Source organism: Neodiprion fabricii, chromosome 4, assembly GCF_021155785.1.
Source record: "Neodiprion fabricii isolate iyNeoFabr1 chromosome 4, iyNeoFabr1.1, whole genome shotgun sequence".
Classification (NCBI taxonomy): Eukaryota; Metazoa; Arthropoda; class Insecta; order Hymenoptera; family Diprionidae; genus Neodiprion; species Neodiprion fabricii.
The window spans coordinates 17,774,307-17,799,546 of record NC_060242.1 but is presented as its reverse complement, the minus strand read 5'-3'; the positions used below and the strand labels follow the sequence as shown (position 1 = coordinate 17,799,546).

At 40.9% G+C, this 25,240-nt stretch overlaps 1 protein-coding gene across 2 annotated transcripts in view; it reads left to right on the top strand.

Annotated features, from left to right (window-relative positions):
- LOC124179847 overlaps positions 1 to 25,240 on the top strand; it is a 259,130-nt gene that overhangs the window by 59,502 nt on the left and 174,388 nt on the right. For both annotated transcript variants that reach the window (XM_046564649.1, XM_046564650.1), the window contains exon 3: positions 23,908 to 24,010. In XM_046564649.1, the coding sequence (XP_046420605.1) occupies positions 23,908 to 24,010 (103 nt within the window). The remainder of the gene's footprint in view (positions 1 to 23,907; positions 24,011 to 25,240) is intronic.

The window sequence follows — 25,240 nt, the reverse complement described above, 5'->3', positions numbered from 1 at the left end:
ATTTGTAACACCGCGTGCCTTCTGCAATGCGAAAGGTTGTCCGAAAACTTCATAGTGGGCGGTGCAATTGTTGCGGTGCAAATGTATCAACAAATATTCACACAGTGGCGAGAATTCGGTTCAAAGTTCGCGGCTCGTCAAGCGATTTGCCTACCCTGCCCACTCGAGCGCGATCGTCAATTGTTACGCGTGTTGTTTATAACAGTCGACGACTCTGTCTTCAGGAGCGTACTTCAGTCTGTCATATACCGCGATTCCTGACACTTTACGTGATTTCCCTACCGCCGGACAACATTGTTGAAGCACATTCATCCAAGGTAAGAATTCAACGACGTGTCGCGTATCGTAATGCCGACTGTATAACTTTCACCGTCGTTACCGCCACGTTACGGTACGAATGGATGAGAAGTCTCACAGTTCCATGTAAACTGTTGCTCGTAACTTTTCAACTACTTTTCCGCCCACTACGAAGCTTATAGACAATCTTTCGTATCGCAAAAGATATGCTGTTTAAGGATTTCGGCCAATTCGATTCGGGCACTATTTTGTTACAGAAGATTTTCTCACATTTTTCATTCAACATTCAAAATGATCCCGCAGTCTGGTCGTCGTAAATTCCACCTGAAAAACATCTAAAATAATCTGATTTATCCAAGATAAATAATATAATATGGCAGAAATTTCTAATTCATTCTTTTTCAAAAAATTCAACGTCACCTGCTCAAATCAATATCTGTTTTTCATCGCGCAGTATCTCCATATATACATATATATATATGTATTTTTTTTTTCATATGTTTGTGTCTTAAAAGTTACGCGGTCAATTTTCAGCTAAAAATATCAAAAATCCAGTGAGTAATTTTTTTATCAGAATGATCCATTTTCTGTTATTCAGTTATTTTATGAATGTTTTTTTCGTATTCAAAATTTCATTTTGCTGAAGATACCTAATTTTCCTCAAAATATCACGGTTAAAGAGTGTCCTCGAACTTTTTCAAGTTATTTGAATCTATATATCCGTTTGTGCATAATGATTTTTTATGCGGGGTCTCCAGCGACCCCGGTGTGACACCAACGTTATACACGGTTGGTATCCACCGTGAGGGTTAACCGACTACATTTCGTAAATTCAAACAGTAATTCTTGTTTCGACGTTTCATCACGTTAACGTTACTAAAATCAGGCTCACGAAACTCTGTATCAAATATTCTGTACATGAAATGTGAAAAAAAAACCTGCACTTAACCTGCCGGCATGGAAATCGATATAGTATGCCGAAAAATGAGTGCACCATATTTTCGTTATTTTTTATACACGCAAACCGTACGCATAGTATGGGTTTTATAAAAGCTGACACCGAGGTCTTTGCTTGCAGAGCTTGTTATTAATCAAAACGCTGCCATCTCCCGGGGCAGGTCTACGCTCGTTAGCGACGGGGGTGAAAGGGAAAATCAGGGGAGTTGCGGTCCATCTCTTAATTACTTCCGCGCCAATTAACACCGCTTCAACTAAGAAGGGGTGAAGCATGAACCACCGATGGGAGAATTCACCGCTTCGAAACCGGTCAAACGTTCCAATTTCCTTTGTCTCAACCGGCCACCCCATACGTTTTTTATTTCATGGCTTGTCACGATAAATAAGCGTGTAACAAGTCGGAATCCGGAGAAAAGTTGCGGAAAAAGATCATCCGCAGAATGCAAATTTACATCTTACAACGAGTTGAGAAATCGAAGTAAAGTTGTTCTTGAAAAGCTGTAAGGAGCGGTCGATGGCATCAAGTGGTTCGTCGACGAGCCAATTCTTCTTCCAAACTAGCAGTAAAGAAATTTTTGTACCTAATTATATTTATAAATTGAGAAAAAGATGAAAATGTAATATATCGATGCGTTGTCTTGGTAACCCAGATCGGATACGCCAAGTGATCGTATCCCCACAGCGAAGTTGTTATCATGTGATTTTTGAAGTGAAATTGAAGAGGCGCATATCTGAATCAATTCCGAAGTTTGAAAAGTTAAGGAATGTAAGAACACAGATTTGACTTCATCAATTCCGCCAAAGGATTAAGGACGAAAAGAATTGTTAAAAGAACGAATTTCACCTCGGCAAGGAATCGGGCTCCAGTTTCGTGTACCTTCCCAGGGACCGACCTTAAAAGATTTCCGCGACTCCTGATTTACCGAAGCATCGGTTAAAGGCAGTGGAGTAAGCCAGTCACGTGCCAAGAATGCCCGGGAGTGCCCCGGAGTGCTCTCTCGACCAAGGGGTTGAGAGCTAAGATAGCCAAGAGGGATCAGCTGTAGACTCCGGGAGGAGAGTCCCGTGGGAAGTCAATCAACCGGCCTTTCTTCGCTTCTTTTCGAAGTCACGAGGCGGTAGGGTCGGAGGGCAGTAGCGGAAAGACGAGGTGGGGGAAAGGGAAGAGGGCAAAAGAAGGCCAGGATCCGGTCTAAGCTATCGGTATATCAAAGTGTTAATCTTTATTGGGAAATGTAGCGAACAATAACGTGGTCTCTTTTCACTTTCCGAATGGTTTTATTTTTACCCGGAATACCGTGCTCGAGCGTTTATAATACCGTGCGCTGATTTAATCACGTCCGAATGATTAATCATGATTCTCGCTCCGATAATGGTCCCCTACGTATTTCTATGTCTGGGCTGGTAAGAAAGCGTCACCGCAACGAAACCTCGCGTGAGAAAGACTGTCGTTAAATATTTCGACACTTCGCGATCGACTTAAGAGTCCGTAAACTCAAACTGAAGCTAATTAAATACCTCAACTTTTGTATCTAACGTTACTCAAAATATTTGAAGAACACTTTTCTGCGATCATCGTAATGACTATAATCTTTACAACTGTGTGGAACAGGAAATAGAACAACCGTGAATGCTTGTAACTTATACACTGTGAAAATATAACATATCAGTGTGCATTTTGATAAACCCGGCCGTTTTAGCGGCCAATTCGATATTCTTCAAAGCCAGCCCCACGCTGTTTCGTATTATTTTAACGTTGCCGGAGTTCAATCCTGAAATTGCCAATAAAAGTTACTCACAAAAGCCAACACGTTTACCGGGCTATTTAAAACTATTTTGATGCAGGGAGTGCTTCGACATACCGGTAAATCGGAAAATAATGCGTTTTCACAGGTGAAAAGCTTTAAATTGTCACTTCAAAATACGTTTAACAGAATACAAAAATTCCAGTCTGAGAGTCAGAAGGTTAGGTAATGCGTGAACGAAAATCAGATCAAATTTACCGAACGACCGGCGTCCTTTCAACAACCACGTTGCTGCCGGCTTCAAATCTACACGCGAGAACAGAAGCAAAAGACGTTCTCAATACGAAGGTTAAGCTTTTTCTGAAACCATAAAAATCTCTTCGGTGTACCAACTAACTAACCGCAACACCCACGCGGGAAAGTAATTTTTTACTCATCTCTGGAGTCCGTTCTGAAACACGCGCAAACATACCCACACAGATCCAGGTGGGTATATCAAATACCGCCGTCCCCCGATAGAATAACGCTTTCCCGGGCAAAGGATCGACCGGGGCGACGGGCGGGGGTGAAAGAGGAATGGGGTGAATGAGGGGAGGGTGGCGGAGATCGCAGAAGTCCAGCACACGGCAAGTCGGGGGTGAATCCAGTGCAGAAGCGAGGGTAGAAGGTTCACGGACCGGGGGTTGGCGATTGGCATTTAATTAGCGGCCGGATGACCGCCGCCGCCGCCGCCGCTGCTGCTACTGCTGCCACCGCCTCCGGATCAATACGCCGTCCCTGGCTGAGGGCGACCGCCCTCCTCCGCCTCAAGCTCGGCTCGATCGTTCGCTCCATTCGAGTCCAAACCCTTTGCTTCTCGTCCTCCTCTCCCGTTCCACCCTTTTTCCCCCCACCCCTTGGACTCTAGGTCCTGAGGTCCTTCGTTCCCCGCCCATTTTGACGAGAATTACGCTCGCCGGTCCCGGGCGACCGGCTGCTGGTACGCCGGATCTCGTCCAGTCATATTCCTGGATACGTATTTTTACGATCCAGATCTCGGAGTGAATTCGCTGATTGCTAACCTGTCGGCACCCGTGTTAAACCGCAATCGCTATTGGAGAATCCGCCTCGAGAGAACAATCTGGAAACGAATCCCTCGCGACGAGTCACAGTTCCGAACACACCTTTACGTGGACTCAATCGCTGTGAGAGGAAAAATATTATCCCGATATCTTCCTGCGATCTTGGGCGAAATCGTTATTTATGTTTAAAATTATGACAACTCGCGCGCGTAACGAGGTTGAAAAAGTATTGCCACTTTGAGGGTTCGCAGAAATTCACCTTGTATTCTCTTTCAGGCTGAAGTTATCTTTGCTTCGAGACGGGTTTTTGAGACGGCTTACAGTATGTATATCACATCCTTCGCCGGTTATATTACCTATACCTAAGTACTGGTGAATGACCTGGTTTGGACTTACGTGCGGAGCTGAAATTAAGACGCTGCAGTGGAAGGATGACCACTAAAATACGCGAAATGGACTGATCAAGTCGTGTTTGGGTAACTGAAATAGAGAATTCGTGTTTTAAATACGGTTTGATCAATTATTTCGTACGTTCGATTCTATTTCAGGAATACGAATCTTGAAAAGGTTCTGCTTATTTGTTATTCAATTCGAATATTTTGTGGAAGGAAGCCGGAGAAGTTAGCGTAAATACGCGAATTGAATGTAGAGATTCAATTTCGAACCATTTCTTGAATAACCAAGAAGTGTTTAATGTTTCCAATAATCGAAATATCGCCCCCTACTTTGTGTAAATGTACCTAAGACGAACAGGTTTAGTTTAACCCATTTACTAGGAAGAGACCAATTAAGTCTAGGGAAGGATTAGGACGCCCTCGATACTCACATAGTCTAGTCTATTGGTTTCCAACACCTACGATGTTTCGATTAAAACGCTATGCTCAAATACTTTCACCCACGATACAATCACGAAAAAATCATATCGTACGAGTGATAACGATTAGAAACAGAAGGTCGTTTCTAACGCTGTCACGACAGTGTGTGTCAGTCGATAGTAACAGCTTCTGACAACGAGTAAAGTGGCAATAAATACTCTCCAAATTTTCAGACCGATCAATCCATTTCTGAAAATCATTCCTTAGTCCGCCAGAAGCTGTCACGATTATACGGAACAAGGTGTAGGTACTTGAAAATTCTCGTTAATCACCGATTTGTCAATTGTTGCCAGCATGACTGCGCACCTTTCTTACGATACTTACCAAAGTCGTCTCTTCACGAAAGGGACGCAGCTGCAGGGAGAGAACCACTGATCGGCAGTCAGACAGAAACAACACACAAGACGTGTATAAAATACGCGACTTGTTAACATTGTTCGCACCTCACATGAGCACCGCACTCAGGGAGCGTCCTGCGGTATAATCCAAGGATTGTGCTCGGAGCATGCCCGTGCTGGTTTGGCCGAAGAGAGACCCTTTCGGCGATGGCGACCTTCGCCCTGAGATCCTACGGAGATATTTTATCCCCGAGGTTTTTTACGAGCCGATATATCATACATCGACCACGGTACGAGCGGCCTGCTCCGCGTTCACGCCCGAGACCAGGATACCCAACACCAATGCTGACCGTGCTGGATATCCGTACGAGTACCTTGGACTCGAGGATATTCTTCGACGTAGCATCGTGACGGCTTTCGCGTCCCGCGCCGAAGGGATCGGTGTGAAATCTGGGCTCACTGAGTTTTGTGCCGTTTTATGTTTCCGATGCCTGTACGCGCCGCTCTGCCGACAATCCCTTCGTGTACCCTTCGTAACTTACGACAACTCGTTCGCTTTCGATGTAACGCATCGCGAAGCTCTGCCTACCCAAGGAACCCGGTCTGCGCCCATCGCGGCATTAGGTACTCATGGACCCACTTTCGAGTATAAACGCGTTACAGTTCAACGCCGCTTGCCGAACCTCGAGCTTAACCACACCCTGCTACCGCTGCACCAATTCGATAATTTTTCACGCCTCGTGCAACTTTGCTGCAGGTCTCGCGCGTGCGAGGAGAGAAGTCGAAGAACGTTTGAACGCTGTCGAACACCGTTTAGACCTAACGTATGCTGATTGAAACCAGTACGTGTTACGCGAAGTAAGGACATCGCTTCCACATTGAGCAAGTTTTGCTACGGCTGGTGAACACGTGTCAATATATGACGTCGGATCAGAACTGCAAGAGATACTCATTACGGAATGTATCCAAGTCACTTTGATTTCCGCGGTTATACCGAACCTAACAAAGCTGACATCGACAAGTCAGTCAGAAAAAAAAGACTTCTGGATACGTTGACAAAAAAATAATATACATTTTTGCTAAAGAGATAATCACTGCGCAGACGATGTTGATCATTCTCGTTTTCCACAGTATTTCGTATCCTCGTGCCTGGACGGCATGTTTCGTCACTCGATTCCAGTTAACCCGAGACACTGCGGGGCAGAAGCTTTCTTCCGGACACTCCTTGGACGCATCACGATCGCTTGACACGAGAAATCCTCATCATTGCATTATGTCTCGTCCCTGTTGTGTCCATCCCTCGTTTTATTAGCGGATCCTCGTTCTACACCCTCCTCGTCCTGCGTTAACAATTTTTTTCTTCCATTATCGACGCCTCACCGTTTCCCGCCTCTTTAGAAGAAAAAAAGAACCCTTCGAGCTATAGTTTCAACACGCAGTCTCCCTCGTTAGCGCAGAAAATTGCCTCATACCCCGCTACGATAGACCTGATCCCGTGGCTAATTTAGACTCTGAATAAAATTGTTCTCGTTTGTTATTCTTGTAAGCATGTCATCATCATAATCTTCACCCAAAGTTACATGCGTATGTGTAATACAGCATTGACTTTGTGTCACGTTTTTTTTTTTTTTTGTAGTAAGTCAGTTCATTGATTTCCTTAGTTACTGTACCAGTACTCACTAAATTTTGAGAGTAATAAGCTTTTATGAAAAATCACCTTCGGCGTTCCAGAACATCTGATCCGAAAGTTTTTATAAATCGTTGAATACTCAACACTGCTTTTTCTTCACGATATCACATTCTATGAGTTGTTTCAACATTTTCATAGGAAAATGGAGGACCAGAATTTTTCAAATTGAATCAAATACATATCAATCTAACGAATTGTAACTCTGTCAAAGATTGAAGTGTGGATTGAAAAACGAAAAAAGTGGTTATTGGGAAAAATTTTCATACTATTCTGCCACGAGAAATACGATGAAATCGGTTTGAGCACCTTTTGAAACAGCGGGTGAAATTGGCACTATTCAACAGCGTATCAATGAAATGTAACAGATTTAACATTATTTTATATGGGAAAATCGTGGATGGTGCTTCAATATCGTAGCGAAATATAGAAGTTCGTTTTCAAATTACAGTCCTGCCCGTCTCCTAGAACCAAAATAGACACGGGTATTGAAATCAATTTCAAAATAATTTTTGCCGAATCGCGTCAGTAAATTTGTGCCACTAAATTTTTCAAGCTTACACTGTTTCTGAAGGCTCGGACCATACAATCAGAGATCCTGGTTTCATGGCCGATATCCGAATATGTTATGATTTACGTTATACTTGCAGCTGCTTGTAAAAAAGTAACAATTCTTCATCGGCAGTTTCGAGTTGACCGGTAAACCAAAATTGTGGTAATATCCGAACGTCACTGGCATTCGATCTTGTACCGCGATATTAAAGCCAACAAGTTTAGCTAGCGCGTAAACTTGATTCGACTTGGAACACGCGTTGGGGGAACAAACGAGCGTAGAAAGTATTAGTTAACACGTTTCGACTGGCAAGATTATTACAAGCCTAGGGCGTCACGTTGAAAACAATTTTGACTGCCGATAGGCCCTTAAACTCCAGACCTCGGATCCGACGACCTCAGCAATCACGCTTCAAAAACTTTGTCACGTGTTAAGAAGTCATCAGGGTGGATATTGTTCGGTACCGGGATAAAACTTGGCGGAAACAAGTTATCAAGTTTCGAATAGTGGGTGTACACTGTACGCGTATATCTATAACGCAATTTAAGGATACAAACTGGGATGAATTTGTGAAATAGTTATGGGTTTGGGTACAAGTGGTGATCTACGTACGCATTGCGTGTAAACAGGTTGTAGAATCGCGTGTGTCATTTCATTTAGAGAAGTGTTTCATCGGAGTGTCCTAGGTGCGTTGAGTTTGGTTGTTACAGAACATTCGTTGCCCATTATGCTATTACGGTTGATTTTCGTTCAGCCACCAGACCGCAGCTATGGGACGAGTGAGTGGCAAGGTGTGGCAGTCACGATGAAAAGTTAACCCCCGCTCGGATATAGACAATGTCGATCGATAACCCAGCCTTTGCGACCCATCGGAAATTGCCGGTGAAGAAAGAAACGATAGATGGATGAAAAACATACTTCATTAAAATGTCCAGTCACTTCGGAAGACCAACCCCGAACCGTGGGCCACGTTGCCGAGTACGTTATGGGGATGAATATGCCGCGAATCGGTAAATCGACCATGAATTGAATCGAAAACTGAAATATTATTGACTTATTCGCCGTATAAATCGATCACTGAATCCGTAACATTCAGTCGATACTTGTAACACAATTTTGCCTTCCATTCGCAAACGCGGTAATTACACAGATCTGCAAAAAAAACACTTTTTTTTCAGCTGCATGGGATGTTTTTGAGTGTGCTAAATCGAAAAATGAGTCTAAGTGAAAGTACAAACACGAGGTCGAGAAAAAACCTGACGTGATGGAACTCTTTGAATATTTTTTTCCGTTTTCAATGAGTGAAAATCTATAAGAAACAGTATGAAAATCCTGTACAGTTTCTTTATTGCAGACGTGTGTTATTGAAAGTCTTCAGACATTGCTGGAATATTGCCACGTTGCTGCAGCTTGAGAAGATTTAGCGATGTTTTGAAAGATAGCAATACTTTCGTCAAATACCCACAAATTTTTTAGCTTTATTTCGAAAGAAATGAAATTTATATGTTTTCACACTATTGTACGTATTTGGGTTACAGTTTGATAATTATAATTATATAATTTGATACATTTTATCCGTTACACTGAATTTTGGAATTCCGTGTCAGAAAAATCCAGACTGGTATCTGATAAGTTCATAAAGTTTAAATTGAAAGCTAATCACGATTCTAAATTTCTTTTTTTTTTTTTGTTAATGGTCAGCAGAAAGGTTCATAATCTTTAATAAAAAAATCAACGTTTTACCGATAAAAATTGAAAAAATTTCACTCTACATAACGAAAACTCTATGCGCATGTCTCGATCGGAGATCAAATTAACGAAAATCATAAAAAACGAGCATCGCGCATGCGTTGTACAAAGTACGTACAGATATACGAATGATGTTATAAAACGCGGTGAATTAAAACGAGCCCTAATGTGTAGCTTGCACTCTTAGCGCAATAAACAAACTCTGGGGATTTCATCATATTAAATTCCGACGGGGAGCACATTCTCCGGTTTTTCCAGATGCGAACATATATCGTTGCATTAGCGAATGCCTTCATTGGTATACACGGGTATGTATGTACGGTAGGATGTGTAGAAAAGAAAACATTTTGTTTTATCAAACGCGCATCAAAATTTCATTAGAGCATCTCAAATAGAATATCTCAGCCGAATATGAGCTCTTAATATTGATATTTAGAGGTACCTATTTTATTTTTGCCATATTTCATTCAAATAACAGGTAAAAGAATTCGAAAAATTATTGAATTCTTTTGTGACGTAAACGGCCTGATTTATAAACTATCTAAATACAAATTATTGTACGAAATTGCAAAGTCTATAAAAAATACGGAGATGGTATTTTCGGAACTCTAACCGATTAAGAGATATTCGCCTATAAACATTGTGTCGTCTTGAATATCTCTTAATCGCTCGGAGTTAGGAAAATTCTACTCAAGCACTTTTTTATTAAGCGTGAAATTCCCCATAAGAATCTATACTTGGTTAATTTATAAATAACGCCGTTTACGAGAAAACAAAAATTTTTTAAATTCTCAATTTTTTTTAACGTATTATCTAAATGGAAAATGGGAAAAATAAAGTAGGCGCCTATATATAAATATATATTAATCTTAAGAGCTCGTATTCGACCGAGATCTTCTATTTGAAACACCCTACCGAAATTTTGTAACGAGTTTGAAAAAACAAATTTTTTTTTATGGCACACCCTAATATACAGGCACGTCGAAGCTTTGTTTTCTGTCTCTTTCTTTCCCCGTATGGGGTTGAAAAATCTTCAACACACCGTGAGTCGCGTGCCTGTCAGTGCAAAATCCCAGGCGCAAAGCGTTACTCGTTTTAAATTTAAACCCATGGATTAAACCGCGGATCAACTTCCCCTCTGTGGCCATGTAACCCCGGGTTATTTTTCGTATTGTTTTTCGAACGAAACGATAATGGGATTTCAAGAATACGTTGCCCGTATTTTTACTCACCCACCACCTTGTTCGTGGTGCATAATTTTTACTTTGCTTTTTTTTTTTCTTTTTTTAATGCCTTTGCCTTGCCGTGTCATTTCCCAGGGGATAATACACTGCGTTCTGATTCGGCCTTTCTCTGGGGGTTATCGAACATCATTCCGGAAACGAGAATTTGAACAAATTTTCGAATCTTCGATGTACTTTCCGTGTCGAATTTTTTGCCGAGAATTTGTATTGAAAAAAAAAAGTTGATAAACAAAATTATTCTAATATTATGGTTGAGTTTCGTCACATCTGTCTCAACATGGTCAAAGGATCAATTATCAATCTGTAACGAAGAAATCAAACTAATTAGTTGTTCAACAATTTATGCACGCTCGATACCGAGGCTTAAAAAAATGGGACGATCGTCACGACATTCTCTTCTCTTTGCTTTAATTTCGTCTCTCTGCAATCGGCTAGACGAACTCGAATGTCATTTGGAATTTTCCCGCTGGATTAAACTATCGCATCGGTAAAACACAAAGGATTTCGAACAGTCCCTGAAAAAGGTTTCTAAATACAACGAATTCGTAATATATTTAAGTGCGTCGAGATCCTTTGATCAATTTAACCGCCCCATTTCGTTCGTTCCACGGTAAAGGTTAGGATGAAGCATCAGAGGCAACTTGCTGGAAACCATCTTCGATCCTTCGGCATTTTAGAGAAGTTATACGAAGCCTGGATTGGGTCAGGCTAGCCGGGCCAGCGAGGCTGGGACTTGTAAGAGACAATAGGAAACGCGTGTAACGCCACGCGCCCCGCGCAGCCACGGATCCACGCATTCACGGACTCACCCTGCACGCACACGCACGCATCTCGATTGCACCTTGCGACCGTAACGAGGTATTCAGCAGATGTGGGCGTCTGCTTTGAGGGGTGCCCTGGTCGAATTCGACGTTGACGTATATATCTCCAAATACCAAAGTCCACGAATCTAAAACTCGAAAAAGGGCCTGACAGCCCTACTTTGTACGTACACTGAGAAAAATTTCCTTTTTTACAGTAACTAGAATAATTCAGTAAAACAGGCATCGTTAAAAAAAACTGTTTGAATATTGTTGGAATTACGAAAAACAATATCAGTTTCTGAGGTTTACTCTACTTTTTTAACTGAGCAAGGCTTTAACGTCAATTTATTGTTGCACAAGCATTAAATTATTGAAACCGTTACAAGAAAATATAGTAACAGTGATCGTAACGAGAAAGAATAGTAACCGATACTAGACTTTCTCGTTACAGCTAGAAAACTAATTTTCATATTGTATCTAGAACTATATTTTCCGATTGTGGTAAAAAATGAAAATAATTAAGGACTGAGCGGTAACGGGAACTAAAAATTTCTCTCAGTGTAATTATAATCAAAAACAATCCAACGCATCTTCATTCGAGACAGAAATAAATAAATGGCACTGACTCTACGAATTTACTATTAACGTTTCGTCGAATCCGTGCCATTTCCTTATTTCTACCTCAAATGAAAATGCATTGGAGTATTTTTGTTCATAATTGTGTCTAGAATGCGGTTGATTGTGAGATACGTGGACTTCGATGTTTGAACATATATAAATATATTCGTGAACGTCGAGATCAACTAGCACCGGCACCCCATTAACTTCCAACGTCATTGGCTAGTTCGTACGAACACTAGGATGGAGTCAAGTAGGTACAGCGATTGTATGCACTTAGCGAATAACTCGAGCCTAAAAAAACATAAAGCCTTCTAAAACTATATCTTTCCGAATCCCGAAAGTTCGTTGAAAAAAAAAAAAGAAAAAATAATTTCAACCTGACACAAAACATCGAACATTAGACATTTTTTCACCTATTCAATTTATCAGAGCACGAAATTTTCGTCGTAACTACAGTCACGAATTCAGATAAGATGTACCCTCGATCGCGGAATCCACTACCCCTAGATTTTCATCAACCACGATTACGCTTTTCGGTCACGCAGTCCTAGTTCAGCTTCGCTCTCGCAAAGTTGCAACTGAATAAAAAAAACTAGAAATTACGAAGCTAGAAAGAATAAGAAAGCGTAAAGAAGCTGGAAATACGTGCGTCATGCGAGATTTCTCACAGCCACGCTTGACGCCGCGCCGCAAACGCTCGTAACAGCCTCGTTTATAATGTACGCGCGTGTCCATAAAATTTGTTACATAGTATACACACTCGTATACCCGTGCAGACACGGGACTACACAGTGTAAGACCCAGGCCAGTGTTATCTCGAGCCGCTCTTAATACGCGGATGTGTATGGTGCGTATGCCGACGCCTGTAACAATAATTTCATTCTCCGATGGCTCCGATGCTGTGCGCTGGAAAAGCCTACGGGTGGGTAATGAAATGCTAACTGCCTGCACCCGCCGGCGCAGCCTGTTTAGCATATTGTCGCGACCACAATGGCAATTTGCGTGAAATATATCCCCCATTTTACCATGACGCGGGCGTTTCAAATGTACCGGAATTAACTCGTTTCACCCGGAATATAGGTTCATCGGAAAAACGCGTGTGCGCGGAACGCATATTTTTCCTTTATGTGTTAAAATAATAATAATAATAATAATAATAATGACAACAACAACAATAATAGAAAGGAAACGAACGACACGGCTAGTATACGCGACTTGCCCCACAACCCCTAGAAATCACACGGACAGAATTCATTTTCCAGAACTGCGACTGCGTTTGAATCCGCGGCGTCTGTCCAACAAGTTCACGTACGCGGATCATGCCGATGTATCGCAAGGGTCATTTATTAGCAAGCTATTAAACAAATCATATGTATTCTAAGTTATCCTTTGTGCTATTTGGATCGATGAAGTTTCTCGCTGCTCACGAAAATATTTTCTACGTCAGCTGTTAGCTGTACAAAGTAGAATCGTTTGGAGAATTTCTCATTTTTCTACTGAAATTAAAATAGCCAATTCAATTTTGAATTGCCAAATATTACCTCAGCTAGTATGAGGTAATATGTATCGAAACTTTTGCCCCGATATTTTGAAACTTCTTTCGGCATAAGTTTGGTGAAACAAGCAAGGCTTGGGCCTTCGTTGCAATCACAGATTCTCTGAGTTAAACGTTTCGCAAAATAACGAGAACGTGACTGGAACGACTGTATTTTACACGCTTGTCAGATTCGTAAAGTCGATTCCATAAAGTCCGTCTCAAGTGAAAGACAATTTTTCAACCTGTATGCATTAATTTGGCAATACGTGAAGAAATTCACTCGCGAGTGATAAATCCCTGGTCCAATTGAGGGATATAGGTGTGCTGCTTACCCGCGTGTAAAAGAGGGCCATTCGAGCCTCGCCGCGCGATAAATATCCTCAGCGACAAAATATTGAGAAATAAGAAAGGTCGGCCGGAGGAGAGATGACAGACGAGGCCCGAAGGAGCGGTAAGTCAAGGCGTATGCTAACCGAACCGTGTCCCGGACCCCACGGAAATGATATCTGCACCCCGACAGAATCGCCCTCTCTTTCTCATCCTTCCATTTTCCTCCTTCTCCCTTTCTCACTATCCCTCGCTTCGTCTCGAAGTATGATCCATGTAGCAGAAGAATAATAACGGTCGAAAGGTCGGCTGGAAATTGGAAATAGTCGATTGATATCGATCTTGTGTCGAGTCTGCGTGAGGAGGCAATTAAACGTTGCCTCGAATTACTTGTATTACCACCGACTGCTTGTAACGCTTGCAATTAATAGTTCGACGTACGCGGTTACACAGTTTTAATTTTCCGGTAACGAGCCGAAGTTAACATTTTAACGCGGGACGTATTCTACGTGGAATCCGCATTGATTTTGATACCATAAAATTACCCTTCGTAAAAATTATTTTCTTTTCTCTGACGAGGAATGTTTTAGCAGTAATTAGAATTTCGATTGGAAAGAAATTTCAGCTTTTAGTTTGACGGATGATCTCTGTATGTTTGACATTTTATGGGGATAATTCGGTTTCCGGTTCACATTCAATTCTTCAATTCAATTTATCGGAAGAAAAATTATAAGGCATAGGCCTAGACGGAACGAAACTCGCACAAAAATGTCAGACATTTGTCCGTGCTTAAGCCCATTCTGTGTTTTCCTTATCTTATATCTTATCTTACTATCTTCTACGTATTAGTAATAACAAGTACAAGTTTTTTAATCCAGTGTTCGTCCATTATCCGGAAACTATACCGTTATGAAATAGAGATAAACCGGAAGCCGCAATTATCCGAATGGATAATCAATACGCAACTTGTTGAACCGACAATTCAACGCACACAAGGATGCATGTATGTATTTTTATACGCATTATTCGCTGGTTTTATGTCCGATTGAACGATCAGTTTCCCCGGTGGCCTGTAGTTTATTGCCAAAGGTCGTCGCTCACTAGTTGCTACCGCCGCTAGATACGGTCTGTAAATAACTCGATATAATTCTCATTTCATAAATCGCCTCACCTCGAAGCGATAAATCTCTACATACTTACGCAGTCGCTTGAATTCTTATCTTTCGCACGCGACCCCCACGTTCACGGCTAGTTGACAGCTCGAAATATCCCTGACAGCGTTTAATTTACATTACTTCCCAAAGTACGTCACTTCCTGTGAAATGTACGCACGAAACAGCGAACAATATACTCGTATTATTGTGCAGGAATGACGAAAACTTTGACTTTGTTCTTTTTTTTTTTTCCCCCGACATCCATCGTCCCGCGCTTTATTCGGCAAGTGGGACAACATTTTTAATCCGTTAGTCGGTATCGAAAGAGATAAACACGTTTCTTCGGATTTATCTATCATCCGAACAGTATGTTAGAAACAAATCGTAGGTTAGGTTAGAAAGTAAGCCAATACGTACCTATTCGATGCCTTTCCTCTATATTTAAAGATCTCGGTTGGAAACTAATTCAACCATTTTCAAAATCGCCGCGAGTTCCTACGGCCTACATCATTGAAATTGATAATAATACAGGACCGAGGAGAAACTTTCCTCTCTCGAACGATTGACCGTAATTACGATTATTGCGCCGAATACTTTTTTTTTCCGCGGCGATAAAAATCGCAGGTTTTAAAATCTTTCGAATGCAAAAGTGTCCGATCGATTATCGTGCCGATTGTCGAGATCTGAAAACGTTTTCTGCAATTGGGACCGCGTAAAAATGCGTGGTCGCTAATGATTGTACGGCTGCCTGCTTCCGGAAGTGTGATGAGCCTGGAGCGAGAAGCCGTTTAGGATAACGAAACGACACTCGTACGCCGTACCTGGGCATTATACGTACATATACTCGCAGGAGATAGAATTGCTAACGGTTATAATGAGGATACAAAGGCGGGAAAGAGGAAACGTGAACCCGCCAACCTGCGGAGAGGCCACCAACACCAGTAATAAATGTTCTCGCTCTCGTAAAAACGTTATTGCCTGCTGGGCGGCGGCGCGATATGAAAGACAGTATATATGAATATTATACGTATAGGGATGTACGTGCGAAGAAGAGACACGCCGAAAGTCGTTCGCACGTAATATCGCGATGTTCTTCAGGCTTTCCGCTACCCTGCCGCTCTAAGTCGTGTATCATCACCGCCTGTCTCCCTTGCCCGATGAAACAGAACGATCGTTTCAGCGACGCGAATTATCAAAAGTGGCGGAAAATTGCCGTAGCGAGATAAAAGGGGAAAAGAAAGGGGTAAGGCACAAGGTGAAACGGAACGGGATGAAAGGATGGAAAATAAATCGGCTTTGGAGAATTCTCGCGATTCGAAGGAAAAAGATGCGCCTAATATTATTATTTTAATCTGACGCAATGCTGGTACAGAAGCGTGGAAACTAACCGGTCGAACAGTCTAAATTCGCTGAAATTTATACACGAAATATTAACTGGAAAATTGTACGTGTCGGAACGCGTGATAGCAATTTCAGCACATGATCGCTTGTTGTTATTCCAATCATCCAAACGTGTTGTAACGATATTGAAAATAAATACGATTTGCGTGCAAGAATCCGTCAAGTATCTAGAAGAAATAAAATCCTGATCAGGTAACGAACTGGTACACAATACACGACGAAATTTGAAATAATAGATATTAGATCGCGTGATTAAATGTAAAAAGTACGTATGCTCGAGTATTTATAGTCGAAGCCCCCTTTCGTTATATGGAATTTCTCCGATCCGCTTTGCGCTTTAACGTACATTTCAACGATAACTGTTCGATACATCTTCTTCATTCTTCTCTATTTTATTTTATAGACTTTGGATTGAAGTCTACTTTTATCGTATAAATTTTTCGCCGTTTATACTCGTTTAATATTGAACTATCAGGTCTGGTTTGTTGGCCTGAGCCGAGTAGGGGGTATAATTTTATGTTCTACTGTCAATTTTTGACGTGGTTAATCGATCACCCTGAATAAATGGATCATTGTTTGGAATATTATTTAATTTATACAATATTTTGTTTATTTTAATCGGCTTTATTTCCATTGTTTTACAAAGTGTCACAGTGTTTTAGCTTTCGATTCGAGCCTTCGTCACACGGATGATGGAATAAGCCCTTTTCTTTTCTACAGTTTTTTTATTCATGTGTGTCTTAGTTTCCAAATTTCGAGAAATTTTGTTCAATCCTTTGGAAAAATCTGGGAAAATTTACTCACAAATGTATTTTTGTAAATAGAGGTCGTGATGAGAAAAAAAAATTCATTCGTCAATTATTTCGACAAGTTCTCCAGACCAACGCAGACCTTGATATATGAAATGAAACCTCATCTTCGGAATATGATGGTATGAGAGATAAAAATCCTCGAACTATGATATTGACATACGCAAAATGTCACATCTTACATATCGAGGGAAAAACATTTCTAATGCCTGTATTAAATATTTTTTTTTTCATGCACTTGCCGAACGAAAAATTCAATTTAATTACTTCACATGCTTTGGGTGACATTCAATTACAGTAACTGGCCTTGATCGATTCTAGTGTGTAAAATTTCTTTTTCTCGATCTATACACTCGTTGTACAATTGGAATAATCATTGAACATACGATACTCTCACAGTGTTCAAGATACGCGAAAATTGTAACAGTTCCCCGAAGTGGTGAGAATATATCTTAAATCCATTTCATCACGAAATTCTCTTTCGTGCACTTGGCTCCAATCGCCTGTCAATTATCGGCTTTCCCTTGCCACGTGTTCTCCTTTTCTTCCGTCCTTCCGTCTTGTCTTTATCTTGAGAGACAAAAAGCAATACACGATGTGCAATTTCCATATCGCGTAGGTCTAAATGGGCGCGCGTGTTTTTCGACTGCAGGGGGATGATTCTTGCTCGAGGTAAGCAAGGGTGGGAACGGGGCTCGGGTTCTGGAGCTTTTGGGGCACGGTGTTAATATAAAGACAAATGAACCGCGCTTACGCGACCCCAGCCATGTGTCTTTATATAGACAGAGCGCGTCTCGTGCCGGCGTGGAAATATCAACGGAAAATATTTGGTCGTAAAATTGTTGGGTCGGCCCCCTTTTCCCACCCGGTGTGCAACGTCCTAACGGCAGTCTGTGTATCTGGACGAAAATTTCATAAGCGAAAGAGAATTTTATTAGCTTCGCTGTACGTAATTTATTCCGAAAGAACGGGGCGACAGATTATAAAGTGATATTAGCTGTCGGGTGTTTCGCCTTCTTTACGTCCGCGCGCATTTTACTTTACGCATCTCGGTCCTCGTCGTGCTCGCGCTTGCCGAGGAGGGCGAGATGCGCGAAAAGGGCGAGAACTGGTCCTGTAAGCTCTTCCTCTGAGGTGGACGATTACGTGGCGTAGGTGGCGCGGTATTAAGACAGGTCCGCGGAACCTGCCTGTGTGCGTCTGCGTCGTTATTTGCATCAACGGAGCAAAGTATAACTGACGCAAATGGGAATTTATGTACTCCTGGTAATTATTCCACGGTTTTCAAATATTTATGGTTGAAACACTGCAGTTTGTGCCGTCGCGAGGATGCGCCGGTTCGACGATGGTTTAATCCTGTTTTGCGCACGATGATACAAAGGCACTACGTCTTCCTTTGCCATTGAATATTAACGAAGAGATGTCTTGGAATATTCCAATTAAACAGAATAATCAATTGTAAACGTTTTAATTTGTATGTAATTGTTTTAGTCGCGATGAACTGCTTAGGCATGTCACGAGTGCACGTCAATTAGTGATTTTTAATACAAACAAAATTTCTAATCTTTATTTAAAAAAATTGGTTTACAACTTTGGTAGCAATAATTTTGCTTAGCAATTTTTTATTGCCAGTAGAAAACATTACAATTTTGTATAACTTGTGAAAGCACGTTTCGACTTTAAATTTGGTGCAGTTTTTGGAATGACACGAAAGTCTGTGGCGATAGTTTCAAGTTTGTTTAAAAAATAGTGAAGATCGATTATTTCAAAAAAACATTAACCCTGTCGATTATGATCAGTCATACGCAGTAAATGGTCTCAAAAATGATTGAAAATGATTTTCGGTGTTCGATAAAATTAGATTTAAAACCAATCACGTTCAATATGAATAACCCAGTATTGTCTGCAATGAATTTTTGTAATAATTCAAATCGAGATTTACCAAGTCAGTTGTATCGACCAAAGAAAAAAAAAATATGTTTTGTGTATTTCTCCTATTTGTTACATCTAGAGAAATGTTTACGATCAGCTCAGTCATAACGGGTTATTTCTTTTGACATTTAGCTATATAAAGTTGCCAGTCAAAGTTCAGTAAAAATAAAAAACAAAAAAATAAAAATAACGTACAATGATGTGATTGATTATCAGAGGCCAAGAATGTTTCGACGGTTGGCACATCTGGTAGTGATATTTTTTGTTCAATACTAAATTTTGCGCAAGTCGCAATTATGCGAACAGCCAGCAAGAACAGAGTTTCGAAAACACATCAGATACTCGTTTTGAAATACAAAATAAATGCGCGATACAATCCCGAATCAAGCATTTCAATCAACTTATTCTGACAATTACATTTGCACCTCGTTGTCTCGATTTGCATGATGTAATATTGACAGTCTGTGGAAGCCGATGTGTGACTGCATCTTTGAACATTTCTTATCGCTTTGAATCTTCAGGTGTTCGTCTTTAAGATGCTACACGTTGATTGGATCTCTGCAGAAATTCCTCCATAATCTTATTCAGTAAAGAATCAATGAAAGAACCTCGGCAACAAATTTTTTTTTTTTTCCACCTGTTCGATACAAATTTTACAGATTAAACAAAGAGAATTATTCTGTTTAAGCTGTCGCAACCAAAATATAGCCGACCAAGCAGTAATAATGCAATCTCTTGATAAATGCCGAGAAAACTATTTTCTTATCGTACAAAAGTGAAATAAATTTTTCCCAAGTCTGATATTTGCATCGGAAGTTTATATCTCTGAAATATATTGCAAGAATACCCTTAAATCAGAATGATTTTTGGTTAAATAATAACATTACGCAACAAATTGAATACTTTTTTTTTCACTGGGTTTACATTGTGTAATTATGATTCCTATTTAAAGTCAATTGAGGATTATAAATAATATTTTCACATCACGTCGGATTTCATAGAGAAAGGCATTAGCTGATTTTTTTTAAAATTATACAAATAGGCGACAAAAAACCTTATTTTTCACTAAGGAACTTGTATTTTTTTCAACAATTGCCTCTCCTTTTTTAGTTAAGTTATCGTGGTATCCCACTTCTGACACTGCTGTAACGAACTTGGCGTTACGGACTTAGATCGGGTTCGTTAAGCGATAAAAAAAAAAGTGACCAAAACAGGTAAAAATTACAAGATGGGAAAAATGCTTTGTTAGCGATACGTGTTCCTTGGTATAGGTGGAAAACAAGACTGTTTTTAGCAGCAACCTTATTCACGGTGGCATATTAAAGCTCTTATGTCTTTTATCTATGACGATTACTAGACCAGAAAAAGGGCAAAACGTGTGATTTCACCTTTTGTAATATTTATCTAGCAACCGTGGTTTTGAGACGTGATATCTAAATATAAATTTGCTGTCTTTTTTTTACTCGTTATACGTAATGCGAACAACTATTCGAGATATTGATGATTTTTTTAGTGTCGCACAGTGTTGCATCGGTTGATCAATTGTAAGGTAATAGAAAATCATGATCAATCAATGACGCTGACGCATGGGCGCAACTTCAATGCTGTATTTTACACACTGGGACGTTCTTCGGCGCATGCGCACTTCCGAATAACTCGATTTTATGCACTGCGTCATTGAGCATGAGCTACCCAACCCCAATATTACACGCTGTCAGTGACGCCTTCGGTACTACACAAATCAAATCTTCACGGATGTTGAAAAAAAGAGCGTGTGTCGCACATGCCGATGAGTGATATCCGACTCTTGCGATTACAGTGCTCGCTTCTGCGCCTTGCGCTGAAAACTTCCCACTCGTTTGAAATAGCCTATTTTCGCCACTTGTATCACAATATACTATTTTCCTCATACCTCAGCTAAGAATCTCTCTCCGTACCCAAACCCGTCACACTCACATTAAAATACGCACTCTGACGGTTATTTTGAGAACCATTTCAAAGAGTCTCGAAGTAACTCTTACGTATAATTAGTCTATTGTTTAGACCCAACGTTTCACCAGTTTTATAAAATCAATTTTCAACAAGGCGCTTAAATTCGTCGTCATTACTTTTTCGGAATATTTGAATATCATTGTCGGCCTCGGATTCTCTCAAGAAACAAGGATTGGCGTCGCGCTGTTTTTTTTTTTTTTTTTTCTCTTTGTTATGGTTAATCAGCCGGAAAATTGGTCAAGTAATACACGCCATTGCTGCCACGCATTGTCTTTACCAGATTGAAGATGTTTCTCGCGCACGCTCGCGTGTATAAATCGGCGATTGCACGCATTCGTTCGTTTATACGAGGCGTTTATGTTCGTCGCTCGCACGCTGCGGGGCTGAACGCCTGTCTCTCACACACAAATGCGATGCGAGGTTAATGATTCCTCCACAGATTACGGCCAGCCACAAACGCCGTCGGGACGCACCCTTGCACCCTGTTACGTCACCGTAAAGGTGACCTGCTGTGGAATTTCAATGATCATATGATGGGATCCCTGAAGCTTTTTCGCTGATGTCAGAATGGCTCTTCAATTGTTTGAACGACATGTCCTAGATATCGTACGAACATATTCAAATGGTTCTCCGAATCACGTGCATTGTTTTGGACTATAGAATATTGATGGGTTTTACATCTTTTTACAGTTCTGGTTGGTAATCGAACCAGAACTCTAACCTCCCCCCCCTGTAAAACAGGTTATTACTTTGCGACATGTTTTTGTTAGTAAATAAAATCATGTGTGATATTTTACGGATTTTCAGTCGAAAACGTTTCGATGTTAGCAGCTTATAAAATAGATGCGAAAATATCGACAAAACCGACAATAATCGAATTCAATCGAGTATAACTTAAAATTATAGCAACCGCAAATAAAGAAAAAAAAAAAACCAAGAAATTTCAGTTCAAGGTAAATTTTAAAATTGCAATATTTTTGATAAAATATGGAGGCTCCGAATTACGAATCATATGTAAGCATATTCAAGACTTTATGCGTGACAATGTCAATCATTGCACGAGAGTGAAAAAATATTTCTTGTAATGTGCGAAATCCTTTGAAGCGCTAACGAGCTAATTGTCTGTTTCAACGGAGATAAGCCTGTCTCGTTAAAAAGCCTTCCTCTTTCTTTCAACATATTTTATTTTACTTTACTATTCTACAAATTGTTCGGAACGGTTGTACTCGAGTTGATAAATTTTTTATTTCTTAGAATAAATTTAGCGTAGGTACCTGTGAGAAAAAAAAAAAAACGCGGTCGAAACCCACTTTCAAATTTGCGGCTTAAAAAAAAACATTTTTATTAATTTTACGCAACAGCAGCTCAAAATCTAACCAAAAATATAAAAAAATTGTGAGAAACTCGAATTATTATTGGTACGCAATGATTTCAAGTTTCTCAATTTTACGCATGAGAAACTTTTCACCTCGCAGATGCTATCGAGGAATAAGTTTCGGAAGTAATGCATCTTCCGAGGGTGCAATATGCGAGAAAAGTGTAATTCGCGGGCCACGTAATCGACATATGTTTCGATCAAGGCATACGATTTCGCTCCGGTACCGCCGCGTGAAATACGAATTCTAACGATGTACGGTCGGTCGGGTGCTCGGGAAGTAAGAATAGATGGTATCGTTGGCCCGATTTCCTTATTTATAACGGGGTAAATATTTATCACGGGTCGGTGTGCCGCGTATAGAGAACAATGCCAATCCATAAGCGGGAGATTTTCCTTCCCGCCTCCGGCAGCATCGGCTAGTGGACCCCGTGGGATTAATTTTCGGCCGAAGGGTAGAAATATTCACGGTTCCTTAAAACCGGACAAACCCATCCCTTACGGACCATCTTGGGCGGCGTTGTGCCAAATATTCACTCGAAATACTGACCTCCAGCCATCGCGCCATGAATGCCCTGCAGTTTTACCTCTCCTTCCTTGGTTTATTCACCTTATTTCTTTTTACTCTTTTTCGTTTCGTTTATTTGTACAGAAAATGTCGTTTTATCGTACGATATTTTATGGAGGGTGATTTGGAAAGTCAAATTGTCGGTGTTATGTACAAAACACAGTAATAACAAACTTTAATTCGTGGCTAGTGACTGATTTCTAGCTATGATGAATGTTTGGACCAGCAAGGAACGTATCTCGGATCGATCTCTCCGATTTGATTTATTTTGTAGTAATATGTTATAGTAGAGCAAAACTAAGCGATACGTATTTTTTTTATCTACCATTAAACACTTTGAGGGGGTGAAACCACCTCGCACAGTAAGGCATGTCAAGGGGCGATTTGGTAGTTTGTTTTTTTTTTTTTTTTTTTTTTTTTTGTTAATCGAGAAAATGAAATTTTGGCTTTTTCGTTGTGTCAAAATTTTTCCAGTTGGATTGGTTAAATAGTGTTACGTCCTTGTGAGTGAAACTGCCAAGTTCGCCCCTTGACGCACCTCACTTTACATGGTGGTTTCACCCCCATAAACTACTTCATCGTACATGAAAAAAAAAAAAAAAATACGCGTAACTTAGTTTCTAGTCTACTATAATAAATCACAAAAGAAATCAAGTCGGAGAAATCGATTTTAGATAACTTTCTAGTACAAGTTTGATGGTTTTCGTCTCAGAGAAAATATCCTGGCTTCGTAGTGTTCATCTTATGATCAATCTTTCCGCCGGCGAAGGTGGAACAAAAAATGAATAATAAACGAACAAATAATGGCGAGTGTAATTCCTACCTCATAAAACTAGCGATTTCTGGACTATCCAAATCCTCATTGTCCATTTTCTGTTACAGTCGATCAGATGCACGGTGAACGGATGCTCGTGCGACTCGTTTACACCAGGAAAGCGTCACCTGCGGTACTGCGAGAAATGCCATCACGGCTGGGTGCCTCACGGTGAGTTCTTAGTCAAACGTACAAACCCATATCTTGGACGAACCTTGTTCGGCGTTGAGTTAGGGTGAGTTGTCGTACGGAAGATCGCGCAAAGCCGGATAACGCGCGGCGGAACGCAAAGCATCCTCCGATAACTCTCGACTATCGTACAACGGGCATGAAGCGAATTTCTCGAATGTCAGCATACTTCATCCGGCGAATCCTGAGGGACAAAATTCAATTTTCCGACGATGACCAGCACTCGTCCCTCCGGGGTTCTCGCGCTCTCGTTCCGTCGCGTAAGACCTCGGACTTTATGCGGTCGTAAGTTTTAGAATGTTACAGGACGGCGTTGCGATACATGTATTTTTCGATATATACACGCGCGTATAGACACGGTTGTATCCCGTATCGCGCTTAAAATTCCGCTCGCTTGACCCGCGATAGATTGGAGGCGGCCCGGCGGTGCACTGCGGAATACATATCAATTTCCAAGCACGTCTCCGGGGACACCCGTGACGATACCGAATTTTCCTCGCTCTTTTACAAAATCATAATTCCCGCGATCCCTTTGTGCGGTTCACCTACGGGCGAATATTTTATATGGGTGAAGGCGAGGAACGTATCTTTGCGTTTAACGCAGACCCCTGTCGCACCGCGTATAATCTTTCGACGAAATGTTTCCCGAGTCAGTTTCGTCGTACAGGTTTGCGAAACTTTCGATTATCGACTTTCGCAATCCGCACAGTGCTTTGGTACGTAACAAAACCTGAGATTTCTGGAGCGTACTAAGCTTTGTGGGTGAAAGCTTTTAGTTCAATCGTGATACATTTAATGCCGACACGAAGCTGATCCCCAAAAATGCAAAGCGAACTTTGTTGCTAATCTTTATTTGATGAAACTGGCTGTTCGGCTGGTTTTACACAGATTTCAACCGAGCATGCCAGGAACGATGAGATGTAATTGTGATCCAAGCTAACGTCTCTGGATGTAAAGCTTGGAGCTTCGAGCAAGTTAATAGAAGTAATGTAGTCGACAGAATCGACGATAAAAGCTTCGCTCTCGTTGCGATTGACCATTGGGTTATTTTCGTTCGTTGCCCGAGTCACAATTATTTCGACATATCTATATTTACGGGCGTTGCGCCATGCCAAGCTTGATATCCTTACGAAACCTGGTCAGGTGGACTGGCTGATCTTTCGCAAGAAAATTGCATTTACAACAGGCTTGGGTTCCTTGGAAGTTGGTCGG